Source organism: Oreochromis aureus, linkage group 13 (assembly GCF_013358895.1).
Source record: "Oreochromis aureus strain Israel breed Guangdong linkage group 13, ZZ_aureus, whole genome shotgun sequence".
In the NCBI taxonomy this organism is placed as follows: Eukaryota; Metazoa; Chordata; class Actinopteri; order Cichliformes; family Cichlidae; genus Oreochromis; species Oreochromis aureus.
In genome coordinates, this window is record NC_052954.1 from 15,791,922 (window position 1) to 15,806,118 (window position 14,197).

Here is a 14,197-nt window from a genome sequence, read left to right on the forward strand (position 1 = left end):
TTTGTCAGCCAATCAGAATGCAAACTGTCAAGGAGAACTTATCACAATCCATCGCAAAGACATGTCTTTCCTCAAAACAAGAAAGACTCTAAATCTGGCTGCTCTAAATCACACTGATGGATGAATGAGCTCTTGAATGTCTCACTAGGAATTCTTTACATTCTGTAATTGGGATGTCAATATGGGAGTCATCTCAATTCAGGCAGTAAGTGTAGACAATGGGATTGTTCGATCGGCCAAAGTGAGCAACACGTGGCTGGATGTGGGTTGTAGCATGCACGAGCTATAGACAGCAGGTGAGGGTAGATGTTGGAGTCGTGTTTATATATAGCTGACATGAAAGCACAATATCAGGATGAGCACTGAGCTGTGATGAAGCGATGAAACCACACTAATGAAATATTTGCACTGCACTGCCAGCCTGTTATTTCTATGCATATTATGAAAGCATAGCTATCCCAGAAAGCTGTGTGCAACTTGGGGCTACAACTCAGCAGAAACCAGGCACCCGCTGTAATAAACTACTGTCTTCACAAACAGAAGAAAGAAGGAAAACGTCTGCTCATTAATTAATCTCGCCCTCCAGTTGAGTGATGGACCAAACAGAGTAAAATCTGCACTCTGGCCTGTCAGTGACTACGGCTTCACTTCTAATAACCATATAACATCTCATTAAGAAAGACAAATCAAGGATGGCGATAACTGAGCACAGTCGTTTGTTAGTCTGCCTCTCTCGCAGATGGACCTTTAGATCCTATGACACTGAATTCATTAAAGGGATTTGGGGGATTGTGTAGAAAGGCTGTGCTAAAGGAAGGAAGCAAGTCAAAGATATCTCTCCAGATTTGTGGGAAATTTTTTGCTCCCCAGCAAAGAACTAGATCAGGAGCCAGATAATACCAGTCAAATGTCTGTGTGTTTGGGCTGCCAACCCTCCATTAATGGCCACAAGGCTCCCAGAATTGGATTAGTCCCGTAGAAATAATTAAAATGAAATCATTTGAAAGAGTGTTATGGAGTTGTTTTCTTGCACTTCAAATGGTGGGATCAACTGTTCGTGTTAGATTTCAGTTTTAACAAAAGCCCAACTGAATAGAAGATTAATAAAGATGTGACTGGTTCATTCAGTCTGGTCTCGAATCGCTGCGTGAAACTGATGGGCACCCTGTTAACCTGAGTGTAAATCATCAGCGGCTGAGCAGGGAAGATTGCAATAGTGGAACCAAGGAGGCTTTTTTTCTGCGCTTAATGGAAAGTGGTGTGAAAATGAGTTCATAACTCAGCTTCACAAAGTGGATAATTTGAGAGCAGAAAGCAGCCTTTTTCACTGTTATCAAATGCCTTTCTTTTATCCAGAATGTCAAGGACTTGAACAAATAAGGGAGAGAAAAATTAAAGGAGGAAACAAAGAGAGCTTTATTTCAGGGGCGGCTTGTGTGTGTTGAAGATTTAAAAGCATGTCACTCAGTGAGGCACCGCCATACCACCATGCTGACTGGTAACAAAATTCTATGCTTTTTTTTCATTATTTATAATTTTACATTTATTTAGGATTATCTTTCCTTTATGGGGCGGCTGTGACTCACACGGACCCTTTAATGTTGGGTGTAGCGTGTTACTGTAATCAGTCACAGTAATGTAACTTATTACACTAAAGTCAGTTATTACATGACAGTACAATTATGTCATTACTTGCATTACAAAGGTTCTTCAGTTGTCTACACATTAAGAATAGAAAGAAAAGAAAATATATCAAACAACCTTTTGCCTCCTTTTACAGTCAGCTGATTTTGGTTCCTGTACAGGAGGAGGGCAATGGTGGAGCGATCGACAGCTTTTGAGCAGTGAAGATGAGGACATTAGTGCAATGGTGAAATGAAAACTGTGTCCAGGATAGAAACAAATCCAGTATACTCCCGACACAACATCAGCTCTAAGCAAGTATCTACACAGACAGCATGCTAACACAAAGCTAGCCAAGAACTGAGAATGATGTTAAAGCTGGGTGTTTGCTGACCCAGCAGCCTGACCCTTAACTTCAGGTAACAAAGGCAGTGATTAAGGTGAGTTACTTTCTCCAGAAAGTAATTAATTAACACACTGCATTGCTTTTAGGAAAAGTCATTAGTATCATGTATTACATGATTTTTTTCTTGAGTAATGAGTCCAACACCTGTCGTCTGCCAACTGGAACGTCCGAGGATTGATCCCCCAGCTCCTCCAGTCTGCACACGAGAGTAGGCTTGGGCAAGATACATGCACTTAAGTGTACATAAAAGTGCTTGTGTGTGTGTGTGTGTGTGTGTGTGTGTGTGTGTGTGTGTGTGTGTGTGTGTGTGTGTGTGTGTGTGTGTGTGTGTGTGTGTGTGTGTGTTTGGGTGAATGACACTGGGAGTAAAGGGCTTTACTGAGATGATTCTGGGTTCATCTAATTTTCACTACAAGGCAGGAGCACGGAGAATTTCATGGTTTGATCCAGGAGTTGAAGCCGTATCACGGCCACTTTCTTATATATTTCAGGATGTCAGTGGGACAGTTTGAGCTCTTGCTGGCAGACTTGGGACCATATCCAAGGAGCAAGAGAAATAATTTCAGAAAGCAGCGTCTAGCTGTGTGTCTGAGGTAAAATAATATTATTTTACTACTTGTATATTCAATACTAGTGCACGCCTGAGCCTCTAGCGCAGTTGTAGCCAAATCCTTTGGCCTGATTGGTCAGATCTGTTTATTTGCAAGAGAAAATTCAAAAGAAAAAAAAAGAAGAATGTGAGCTAAATGCTGCAAATTTGTCCAGTGAAATATCACGTATGAACGACTTCATCAAGAACAGGTGAGTCCGAAAAACATTTTAAATAAAATATTTGCACGATTTTTATTTTTCTGGTGTGTAAAGGCCTTAAGAAAGCACTTTGAGTGTTTAACCGAGTACAAAGGTGTTATATACACTTCATTTCTCATTTATAGTTTTTTATCATTATATAAAAAGCTATCAGGCTTGATTACAGTCATGTAATGCTACTTAATATAGATGATAAAACCTGATCATTTAAAGCTATATGAGAAGAACTTCTGTAGCTAACTTGAGCAGGTGTTTAATCATTTTCAAATTGAATAACAGAAAAAAAACAATGCAACAATATGAGAGGAAGATATAGATCACTGTAGAGGTCCAATTGAATAGAAAAGAAAACTCGGAAGATCAGCGGCATTCATAGCAGAGAAATTTGGAGCATGCAAACACACACACACACACACACACACAGAGTTATCTGTTGTTCATTTACGAAAAGACTGAACACAGGCTTCTCTGCACTTTTGCAGCAGCGTAGCTACGCCTATATGTTGTCAGTTAATAACATGAAGGGCTGTCACTCCTTTAGGTAATAGCTGTGGGGGAAGATGAGAAACTAATGGTGTCACCCCCCTAGTGAGAAGAACTTTGAAGTCTATATAGAGGCAGACAGCAAGCTGACTCCAGGCACCCAGAGCTGTGATGCTGCTGTGATTTTGATGTTGGATCAACATCCAATAGCACGTTAACCCCTTCAGCAATCAAGACAACTGATGGTCAGCATCAGCCCCCTCCCCGAGAGCTGGTGTTTCTAATGTCTGTGTGTGTGTGTGCACTAAAGTAGTTTCCAACAGAAAAAATGTAACATATTTGGTGAGAGATTATTTATATTTGATTCATTTTTGCTCCTTATTTTGTACAAAATGTAACTTTCACACGATGAGCCGAGGAGCGTCATTAGCAGCAGAACCACTTCTTCTGCCATTTACAGTCAGAGAACATCTAATTTAATGCCCGAGGTCACTCTGACATATGTTTGATGTGGCTATATGAATCTTCAAACATGATATATTCATGTAGGCTGTGTGAGTGTGGCTGCTGGAATACCTAGAATAATTTGACTCCATCAATTTGCTTAAAGATGTAGAAATGTAACAGGAAATTTCTACCTGGGTAAAATATTTTCATTGTGAACCTGAGAACTAATTATAGCCTTTTCCTCTGGGAAGGTGATTCATGCGGATGTCTGTTGCACTGTCTGAGAAGGAAGTACCAAGAGTGAGATTAACTGTTCTCAGAAGCTAAGGTGTGTCTTTTGATCCTCGGGTGAATCATTTACAATTAGAGTCATTTGGAAAGTTTAAGTTTCATTTTCCACTGAAAAGAATCTAATATTCTGTCTGAGGTCTAAGCCATCATAGGTAATAAACCTAACCCCAGCTTAACCTAAGGCGAAACTGACTTTTTTTTCTTTTTGATGTGGGGTAGTGCTTGGGGTGTCCCCCATGGAGGAAGAGTTTAATGGGGAAAAAAATGACATGTTTATTCTAATTTCCTTTAATAAGAAATAGGGTTAGTGTGGTTTGTCTCAGATGACATCTCTGTTTCTGTACAGTCACATGCAAATTTAGTTGAGTAATTTTTTGACAAAATATATGAAGTTTGTTTAAATAAGTGTTTCATTTTGAGACTTATTAGAGTGAGAAAAATGGCAACATATATGTCATGTTAATTGTAAAAGGAAAGTGGATATATTTGTAGTCTTGTGAAAAACTAAGTACACCCTTACTGTTTTCATAAGAATTAAAAAGGTTAAGTAAGATTAACTAAATGCACTTGATTAATCTTGATTATCAGCAGGTGTGACCACCTCTATAAAAGCAGAATATTTGGCAGTTTGCTGGTGTGGAGCAGTCAGGTGTGTGTTAACACAATGATATAAACTTCCCAGCAAATTCATCCCAAGGTAAGAGGAATTGCACAAAAATAAAAAATAAATAAGAGCAGGCATCTCAGACTCTACAGCTCTCAGCTCCCTGTTCAAGTTAATGACCGTACTGTTTACCAGAAGAAAGCTTCTACTCTCTGAAAAGAACATGGCAGCAAGGTTTAGCTTTGCAAAGCTGCATCTGAACAACCACAAGATTTCTGGAACAATGTCCTTTGGACAGAACAGACTGAAGTGGCCATTATTTGCAGTGCACACATTTTCACATTTTGTGAAACCCAAACATGTCAGCACAAACACCTCACACCAACAATCGGGAGCAGTGGTGGAGGGGAGATGAACTGAGGTTGCTTTGCAAGTCAACCATGAATGCGTCTGTATACCAAAATATTCTAGAATCAGGTGTGAAGCCATCTGTCTGATAGTTAAAGCTTGGCCCAAACTGGTTCGTGTAACAGCACAATGATCCCAAGCACAGCAGCAAACTGCAAAAAAAGAAAACATTCAAAATGTGGCCCAGTCAAAGTCCGGACCTCAACCTGATTGAAATGCCGTGTTGGGACCTGAAGAGAGCCATGCGTAAACAAATGTCCACAACCCACAATGACATGAGGTAACATTAAAGAAGAGTGGGCCAAAATTCTTCCACAGTGATACGAGAGAGATTTATATAGAAAAAGATTACTTCAAGTTAGTGGTGCTAAATATGCTACTAAATCGTGAGATGTGATTAGTATTTCACAGAACTGCGTAGAGCTCTATAAAACTTTTTTAAAGGACTTTTTATGCTGTCATCCGATTTAAGTAAGGACAGAAATTTAAACTTCTCGTTTTAACACCGAGTCTGCAATTTCAAAAACATGATTACTTCAACTTTTGACATAAGCTGGAGGAAGTTTTTATGTAACAAGTCAGATGAGTGGGCTCATAGTCAGTGCTAGTGACTCACCACTCAAAACATGAAGCATGAAAGCGTTGCTCTGCAGCAGCGCCACAACCAATACAAATATCAGGCATAAAATTCGATTAATATTTTAAAATCAAATTGTTTCAAAGATGAATATTAGTTATTAGTTATATAGTTATTGCTTTGCCATCTTCTGGACAAGTGGTGCTGCTGTACCTTATCTGGTTTTTCTGTCAGAGCTCCAGATCTCCCCTCCTCAGTGAAAATGTTTTTAATTGGCAGTTTCTGCACTGCTGGCACAAACGTGAAAGTAGAAAGCTTCGAGGGCACTCCTACGGAAACCTGTAGAACAGAGAGGAGGGGAACAAATCATTCATGGGCGAGTTTGCTGAGTCAAGCATAAAGAGGCTTATTCTCAATTAAAAGATAGAAAGCAAAAACAAGTTTAAGGAAAGATGCCGAGCGCCCTGTGAAACTTTCAGTCGCTCCCATTTCTGATCTCTTTCTGATCACAGGGTTGTGTAACTATACCCGACCACTAATTATCCAACATCGCACTTTCACACAGATGAGGCAATTAAGCACCCTACAGCTCAGTGGCCTGACACACCCACCCTCAACGAGGAGTGATGAGTTGCAATTAAATCAGCTCCTGTTCTCATCAGCATCAAATAACCCAAAAATCCTCCTTTGTGTTAAACAAAGGCAACTGTAGCGTTTCTACTGCAGGAGTTTTCATCACAGGGCCGGCTTTTATTTCCATATTTTGGGCGAGAATATTCATGGGTTTAGCGCTGCACAGCGGGTCATTTGAAATGCATGTGACAGATATTATCACAGCTTTGCAGGCAGTGATACTAATGGACCGCTAAGAACAAGCTCAGGAAAACTTCAGGGACCAGAGGCAGACTGATAATCTGGGCATTTTGTCAATGTCCAGAACATTCTGTGGGTTGGACATAATTACTATTCTGAGGCAAGAACCTCGGATTGACTGGCTGAAAGGAAATTGCCTAAATACTAATCAGTGCTTCTGTGTGTCTGTGTAACAACAAAGCAGTCTGAAAAGTCTGAAAAGTGCCAAGAGCTGTAGATCTTCAAAAACTAGTAAAACCCTCATAGACTCTACAGCAGGGGAAAAAGCCTGGTGCCAAAAATAAATAAATAAATAAAAAGAAATGTTGGTCTCTGTTACTAATTTCCCTCTTCATGACATCTACACTGAAAAAATTCAATAAGATGTACCATTTTAAAATGAATGAATTTCCTGTTTTAATATTTCACAGATGCTTTTTTTCTCCATATTTTAACCACACGTTGAATTTTACCAAATAGAATAAAACAAAAATGTTACCTTTTACGAATGTATTTATTGTTTTTAAGAATTTTTTCTTTGCTTCTTTTTACAGTGTAGATAAGTCTTTATGTAACTCAGTAGTTAAAATGTAATAAGCCTTAAATTCAATTGGCCACACTGACATGTGTGCGCTGGGCTGTTTTACTCAGATTTGATGTATTTTTTAAAGAAACTATATCGAAACAAGCTGGTTAAATAATTTAGTAACTCATAAGGTCTGGCTTTGTGTTCACTCACCACAGCTCTAATATGATACAGAGATAATAGAAAAAAGAAATTAATGCCAAAGTAAGAAAGAAAGAAAGAACCCAAACAGAATTAAGTGGCATTGTTTTTCTTGTTCCTGCTATATAAGTGATTAGCTCATCACTGTTATCCTGATGGTATTTACCATTTCACAACAGCAGCTGCATCTATCAAGAGAACTAAAACTTGAACAACAATAGAGCCATGACAACAGCAAGAAACAAGAAGGTGCTTGTCAAAATGTCAGTGTCATCAGAAAGAAAAACACTGAAGGGGAATGCACTAAACGGGATTATCATCAAATCAAATACCACAGTGTATCAGCTAGAAATGCTGTTAAGTGCAAGAGATTGGCAGTTCTTTGGTGGACCAGCTGGTCATGGAAATGTCACGGCTTCTGCAAAAGTCCTCCTGGAATCCACGCTGGAGGACACAGACACTTCTTTTGAAGGTTAAGCTTAAAGTTTAGCAGGATATTGAAGCAGTAATAAAGCTGTGGAACTGTCCAGCGTTCATTTTTTTTACTGCTTTGTAAAGAGATATGAGAGTAGATACACTTTTCTGTCAAGAGTTAAATGACATAGCACTCTTGTGCTAAGCTTAGCATAAATGATATAGAGAGGCAAAATGATTAACAAGGCACTGCCAAAATATGTTTTAAAAAAAGCCGGAGAAGTCCATTACTAAAATATTTTTGTTTTGTCTCTTTTAATTTGTCATTTAAAAAGATTTTGAGGTGTAGATGATTGTCTTGCAATGCTGTGCTGTGCTGTTTGTCTTTACATCAAAGACTCAACTATTCTAGAGCCTCTACAGCTCAGTGCATATCACATTAGCTAGCAGTGATAATCAGTTGACTCTCACTGAGGCCACTCATGCAGTTGAGAGGTGTACACTGTAAAATGTAATTCTAGATGTTTGTTATTTCAACATATTATTCTATATCAGTTTGACGATAGATGACTGAAGTTGTTGTTATAACATAGAATTACAAGTTAAAAACATCCCAATTACACCAAAAAAAAGCTAACTTGAAAACTCATGTCCAGCTAAATCAGAAACTTATGTGAACTTGACAATGTGGGTAAGTTGAGCACAGCAGGATTCAAAACTACCTCACGTGACTGCTACCGAGGTGCATCATGGGGAATTGGCGGTTAACGACATGCTCACTTTACTTGGACTTTTCTAATCGTCTTCTTTGGAATATGCTTTCAAGGTGAGTAACATTGGTTATAACTATAAGGAAAGAGAGCTACAAAGTTGGAACATGTTTTGAATTTATGGCATGATGTGTGTTTTTCTCTTTTACCGAAATGTTTGCTTTAGCTAATGTAACTTTAGCCGACAAGGTCCAGCTTGTGTGTCATGACCAAACTTGACCTAATAAACTGACACATGGCCTTTTTATGGGTTTAATGTGGCACTGACCAAATCACAAGTATTGTGCCGCTAGCTTTAAGGTTGTGCACTCAACCACTGTTGCGATATTAGCAAGCTAACTCAGTTAATTAATAAAGCTTATTTCATATTGTCTCTGTACTTGTAAATTTCTTTCAAGTTCACAGGCTGTTGTATTTTGGTGGAAGTTCATTTTGGCAATATTTCCAATAACTGGCTGGGTTCAAAAAGAACTTTTTGGCAGGACTCCGATGCTTGTTGTCATCCGTTTACCCCTATGTAATCACTTAAGTTGTTATTAACTGCTGCATGCTAAGCTGCAAGAGTGCACTGAGGACTGAGACAAAATATGGTCTACAAACCAGCATTATATTAGTTTTTATCAGATAGTCCTCCAGTGTGTTTATTTTTGCTTTAATTCTATTGTGCAGTTATTTGTTACCCTGAAATGCTTTATGCTTAACAACAGCTCACTATTTTAACTTATTTTTGAACTCTTGTGATCAGTATGACTAGATTGTGTGAGTTTCCATACTAAAAGAGCTGTAGTGATAAAATAATTGGCATCAGAGACACTGATTTTTGGCATGGTATACTGCAGAAGTTTTTTGTTTTTTTTTTGCATAATTTACCTTTTTAATTAAACTGCATTCTCTGTATTGTAACAAAACTAATATTGTTTATATGTCAGAAAATTAGCAAACATGAATAAATGGCGAAAACAATATAATTATAACATATATTTTATTTTACTTATTTTAGGTCTGTGAAGCCAAACTTGATGCTGGGGATTTATTTTTGTCAGTGGAGTCAAATGGTAAGTTACAATTTGTGCATTTTGTCATACTGGAAACACCACAGATTATATTGTAACTTAATAGCTCTGTAGAACAAATGATATAAAGATTGTAGTGTCAGCGTACTTCTTAAGAAGTAATATGGCACTATTGATGATCACATGCAGGTGGCATAAACTAAATATTCAGACGTGCTACCAACAAATGATTCATTAACAAAAGCAATGGAGCAGACTGTTTAGGTTCTTGTGGTTGTAATAACATCCATAACTGCAAGTTTGTCATTAATTTATTTTCACAGGTCTAGATGATCACATCTGTCTTTGTCATTTAAATGAGGTGGACTTGCAAACTTTGCACTTTTTGGGGTAAATTGCTGTCCACTACATATACACAGAATCTGCACAGTATTTCAGATCTAAAAGGGAGTATGTAATGGACTTGCTGGCTTTAATGTAAAAAGCCTGTTGTGTAACTTTAATGAGGCAGTTGGACTAAAACAGTATTGCTCATCAAGGTAAACATCTGAGGAATAAGGAAATTGTTACTTGTCCTTTTACTCAGTGTTCTTTTAATCGCACGTTTACTAAAGTTTTACATCACATAAGTCATTTTCACAATCATTCTACTTTAAAAGATTTCGAGACAGAGCTTATTGTTCTGTGAACTTCCTTGTTTGCTGAACGGCAGGTAAAGTGCATCTTTTTGTTTGTTTGCTTTTGTGTGTTTGTGTTTTCTCTAATGGGCCTCAGATGACTGTTTGCTTAAATTTGGGTCTCAAAGAATCTTTTTTTATTCTGCCTGTACTCTCCACCCTCTTCTTCTATTGCTCAGGTTGAAGCAGAATTTGCCCGTCTTACATCTGTTGACCTGAAAGGGTTCCTTTTGCTGTGCTTGACCATTATGGAGAGGTTCGTGGAGCTGTAGAAAATCAAGAGCGGCATAGGAGGGCTAACTAGGCTCATAAGATGCTTCGTGATGATGTAAGTGTTCAACTGCGAAATCTAATCCTTTGTTTAAGTTTTAGGTTATCCAGTTCAACTGATGAACTCATTGAAAGAAAGCTGATAAGTAAAGTCTGTCATCATATTTCACAACTGGACATTTAGTGTGGTAACTTTTACAGAATCTGTGTATATTGGTGGTAGGTTGGATATCATATTCTACTTGAATGTCCTGATAAGCCTGATTCAAAATCTCCAATGATAATCATATATTGATGGAATTATGCATCAAAAGCTGTGAATTTGGAGCTGTCTACATGCTTTATAAACACTGTTTAAAAAATGTTTTGGTTTTGTTTTTGACTTCTTTGACCAGAGCCCTACACAAAGGAAGAGGACAGAGGACCTCACCTTCCTTTTCTAAAGGAAGATCCCTCACACACTTTCAAGACTGTGAAGGTTAGCATTGTTTCTTTTAGTAAATTTAATAATGACAGCACCACAGTGGATTTTAAATGAAACATATGGCATCTATGAAACAATAGATGCCACATGATAACATGTGTACTTTTTCCTCACCAAATGTATTATTACAAGATCTTTGACACTGGATTTGGTCTAGGTTTCAGAGTAACTAACTGGCAAGCTAGCATTGATATTATTAGTGTCTTGTGTTTATTCATGTCTTCACCAGGGTCTTTGACATTTCACTGCTGTACTGTTCACTTCAGCTTTACGTTTGATTTCTCACATTGTATATTGTAATGGCAGAGATATTAGGATATTTAAGGGGCTGCAGTGGCTGCTACAGCTGTGGGGCAATACTTTGGTGAAATGTCCTGGACCCTGGAAAGAGACTGTGTAGACTGGGTAAGCAATTAAAGGTTACTGGCCGAAAGTCATTGGACAGCTGGGTAAAGGTGGATGTTGATATTCAGTGCCAATTATGCAACCTGTTCAGCCATGTCTATATGCTCTTTTTCATGCTGTTAATATAGGGGAAAAAATAAACTTTAATCAATAAACTGATTAAAGAAGCATTGTCTATGGAGCCATAATCTGATCCTGTAGTGTAGCTGCAGTTTGCACATTTCATGTATTCTCAGCCAGATTTGGTTTAGAGCACAGCCAATATTTAGCATAAGTAGATTTAAATTCACACACTGGTGATGGCAAGCTACATTGTAGCCACAGCCGCCCTGGGCGCACTGACAGAGGCGAGGCTGCTGGACACTGGCACCACCAGGCCCTCTGACCACCACCAGTAGGCAACAGGTGAAGTGTCTTGCCCAAGGACACAACGACTGAAACTGTCGGAGCTGGGGCTCGAACCGGCAACCTTCCGATTATAAGACGAACTGTCAACTCTTGAGTCACGATTCAGTCATCCACCCATGTGTGTGAATGACTGAATGTAAAAGCGCTTTAGTCCTTAGGGGACTAGTAAAGCGCTATACAAATACAGAGCCATTTACCATTTAAATTCAAAATTTTGTTTGAATTCTGCAATTGAAGACATGCTCAGTTATTTATGAACATGGTCTTTGTTTAAAAGCAAGAAATGGATTTGTAACATGGGGTGCATATCTCATTCTGAAAAACTTTAACAACTAATAAGTGTTACCCAAAGCCAATCACCATCATCCAAAGCATCAGTATGGCTCTTCTTTGGAAAGACATGAATTGTTAAGCACAAGGGATATTGTGTAATTGTAATTGTGTAATTTTTTTTGTTTTTTTTTGTCTTTGAACCCTTTATAGCCGACAGGTATTGAAGACACGGTTTCTAAGAGGATGAAAGTTGGCATTGCGATGGTGAAAGAAGAAGACATCATCGATGTGTTGGTTGTCCTTGAGGCGGCAGTAATCCTGTCTAATCTGAGGGATGTCTCAAGTGCCATTTCCATGCTGATGGGCCTTCTTTTTGCCCTCAACATAGACTATCCAAAGGAACTTAAGGACATCTTTGAAGCTATTCAGAACATCCTAATGAACATTGGTGGAAGGCAGTGCATCTCACTAGTGCATGGTCTAAGAAACAGACTCTTGCAGAAAGCCATGTAGAACTGTAATTGTATGCTCACAGCATACAATTGCCTTAGTGTTAAGGACAGTTTTATTTTACTGTTTGTTTTTTTATTCTTGCAAGTTCTCATTCTCACTTTTGTATGTCACTAAATGACTACACTTTACATTCCAGATTAGACAATTACTCATTTGTTCATGGTTTAAGAAACTTATGTGAACAACAATATAATGGTGGACTCTGCAGATGCTTATCTCATGCAAGTCAGTAGTTTTCCTTTGTTTTGCAATTGAGCAGACTCAAACTGATGTTTCTGAAATATCCATCTTATCAAATGTTTCAGAAGCATGCACTCATTTTCAGAGATATTGGTTCTGTGGAATTTGTTGCAATTGTAAACGAAGACAAATACAAGAGTTTGATGTCTTACTTGTTATAAACTGATCTTTACTATCACTTATCAAAGGTTTTGTACTATTTTAATATTTCAAGTTTTATGCTAACAGGTGTGACTGAGCACAATGAAGTTTAAAAATTTTGCAAATGTAAAGAATAACTTTTCTAAAATAGCAAGTGTCCCGTTGATACATTACATTAATGCAGACTTTATGTTGTTACTTCACAAGAATCACTACTGCTCCTAGAGTATTGGTCAGAATTTAATCTTCACCCAAACTGGGCTCAAGACCAAGTTCAAGTTTATTGTTTCACAGGGAGCAGCCTTTGAGTTTTGATGGATTGTGAGCCTGATGAGCTACGTCACTGATTTTTCTGTTTCTCAGATGACTAAGTGGCACAATAAATGGTGAATGTTGGGCGCTCATGAGTAATTGTCTTGTCATGTTCTTAAAACAAACTTTCTGTATGAAATGATCAGATAGACTTTAATGGAATCTGTGGGTTTTTATTTTTTTTTTCTGTAAACAACAGAAAATTAATTTAAAGGAATGTAGATATTTAAACCTGAGATCTAAGATAAACCTAACAGGTAGTTTTGCTGAAATGGATGTTAGAAAGCTAAAAAAACAAAACAAAACTTAAGATGTTTAATACACATTTTTCTTTACATCCAGTCAATCAACTCTGATAATTAAAATGAAACTGATTTACAAGTTCACTCAGCTACCTTAAGGAGCTCCGTTAATTAATAAACTTAAATCAACTTAGCTAACAAATTATGTTAGTTAAGCTAAAATAGATTCCTAAGTTAAAAGAACTACTAAAGTATTTGAATTAACTAAAAAACCCAAGTCAACTGAACTAGGACAAGAGTTTAAACAATAGATTATTTTAATTTAGCTGAAAGGGTTTTCCCAAGTAAAAATGACAATTAAAGGAGTTGAACTGACTAACAAATCTCAGTCAACTAAACTAAGACGAAAGTTTAGACAACATGTGATTTTTCATTAAGATAACAATTGGTTGTGTTATAAGAACAAACTCTATTTCTTGACTTAACTTAAAATTTTAAGGCAGCCCTGTACCTGATATTTTTAAGTTGAAACAACAAGTTATATTTTACAGTGTACAAATTCAAATTTGGCAGAAAATGATGTTTGTTTCCACCTACAAAGCTGAGATCAAACTGCACAAAGTCATTCTAAACATTACCCTGGTGTGATGAGGCACTCCAAGTGTTGTGCATATATGTGAGGAAGTGCTAACTTCCAGTTCCCTCCAGAATGAGAGTTTAATGGCGTTTCTTATTCTGTGTTTGTGAAAGTGTTTTTGTCTGCAGCAATCAAAGCTCACACACATTCATCAAAAGTGTTTCTGCTGC

At 37.7% G+C, this 14,197-nt stretch overlaps 1 protein-coding gene across 2 annotated transcripts in view; it reads right to left on the minus strand.

Moving 5' to 3' along the window:
• LOC116322726 (muscular LMNA-interacting protein) overlaps positions 1–14,197 on the minus strand; it is a 46,745-nt gene that overhangs the window by 25,275 nt on the left and 7,273 nt on the right. For both annotated transcript variants that reach the window (XM_031742878.2, XM_039621505.1), the window contains exon 2: positions 5,863–5,988. In XM_031742878.2, the coding sequence (XP_031598738.1) occupies positions 5,863–5,988 (126 nt within the window). The remainder of the gene's footprint in view (positions 1–5,862; positions 5,989–14,197) is intronic.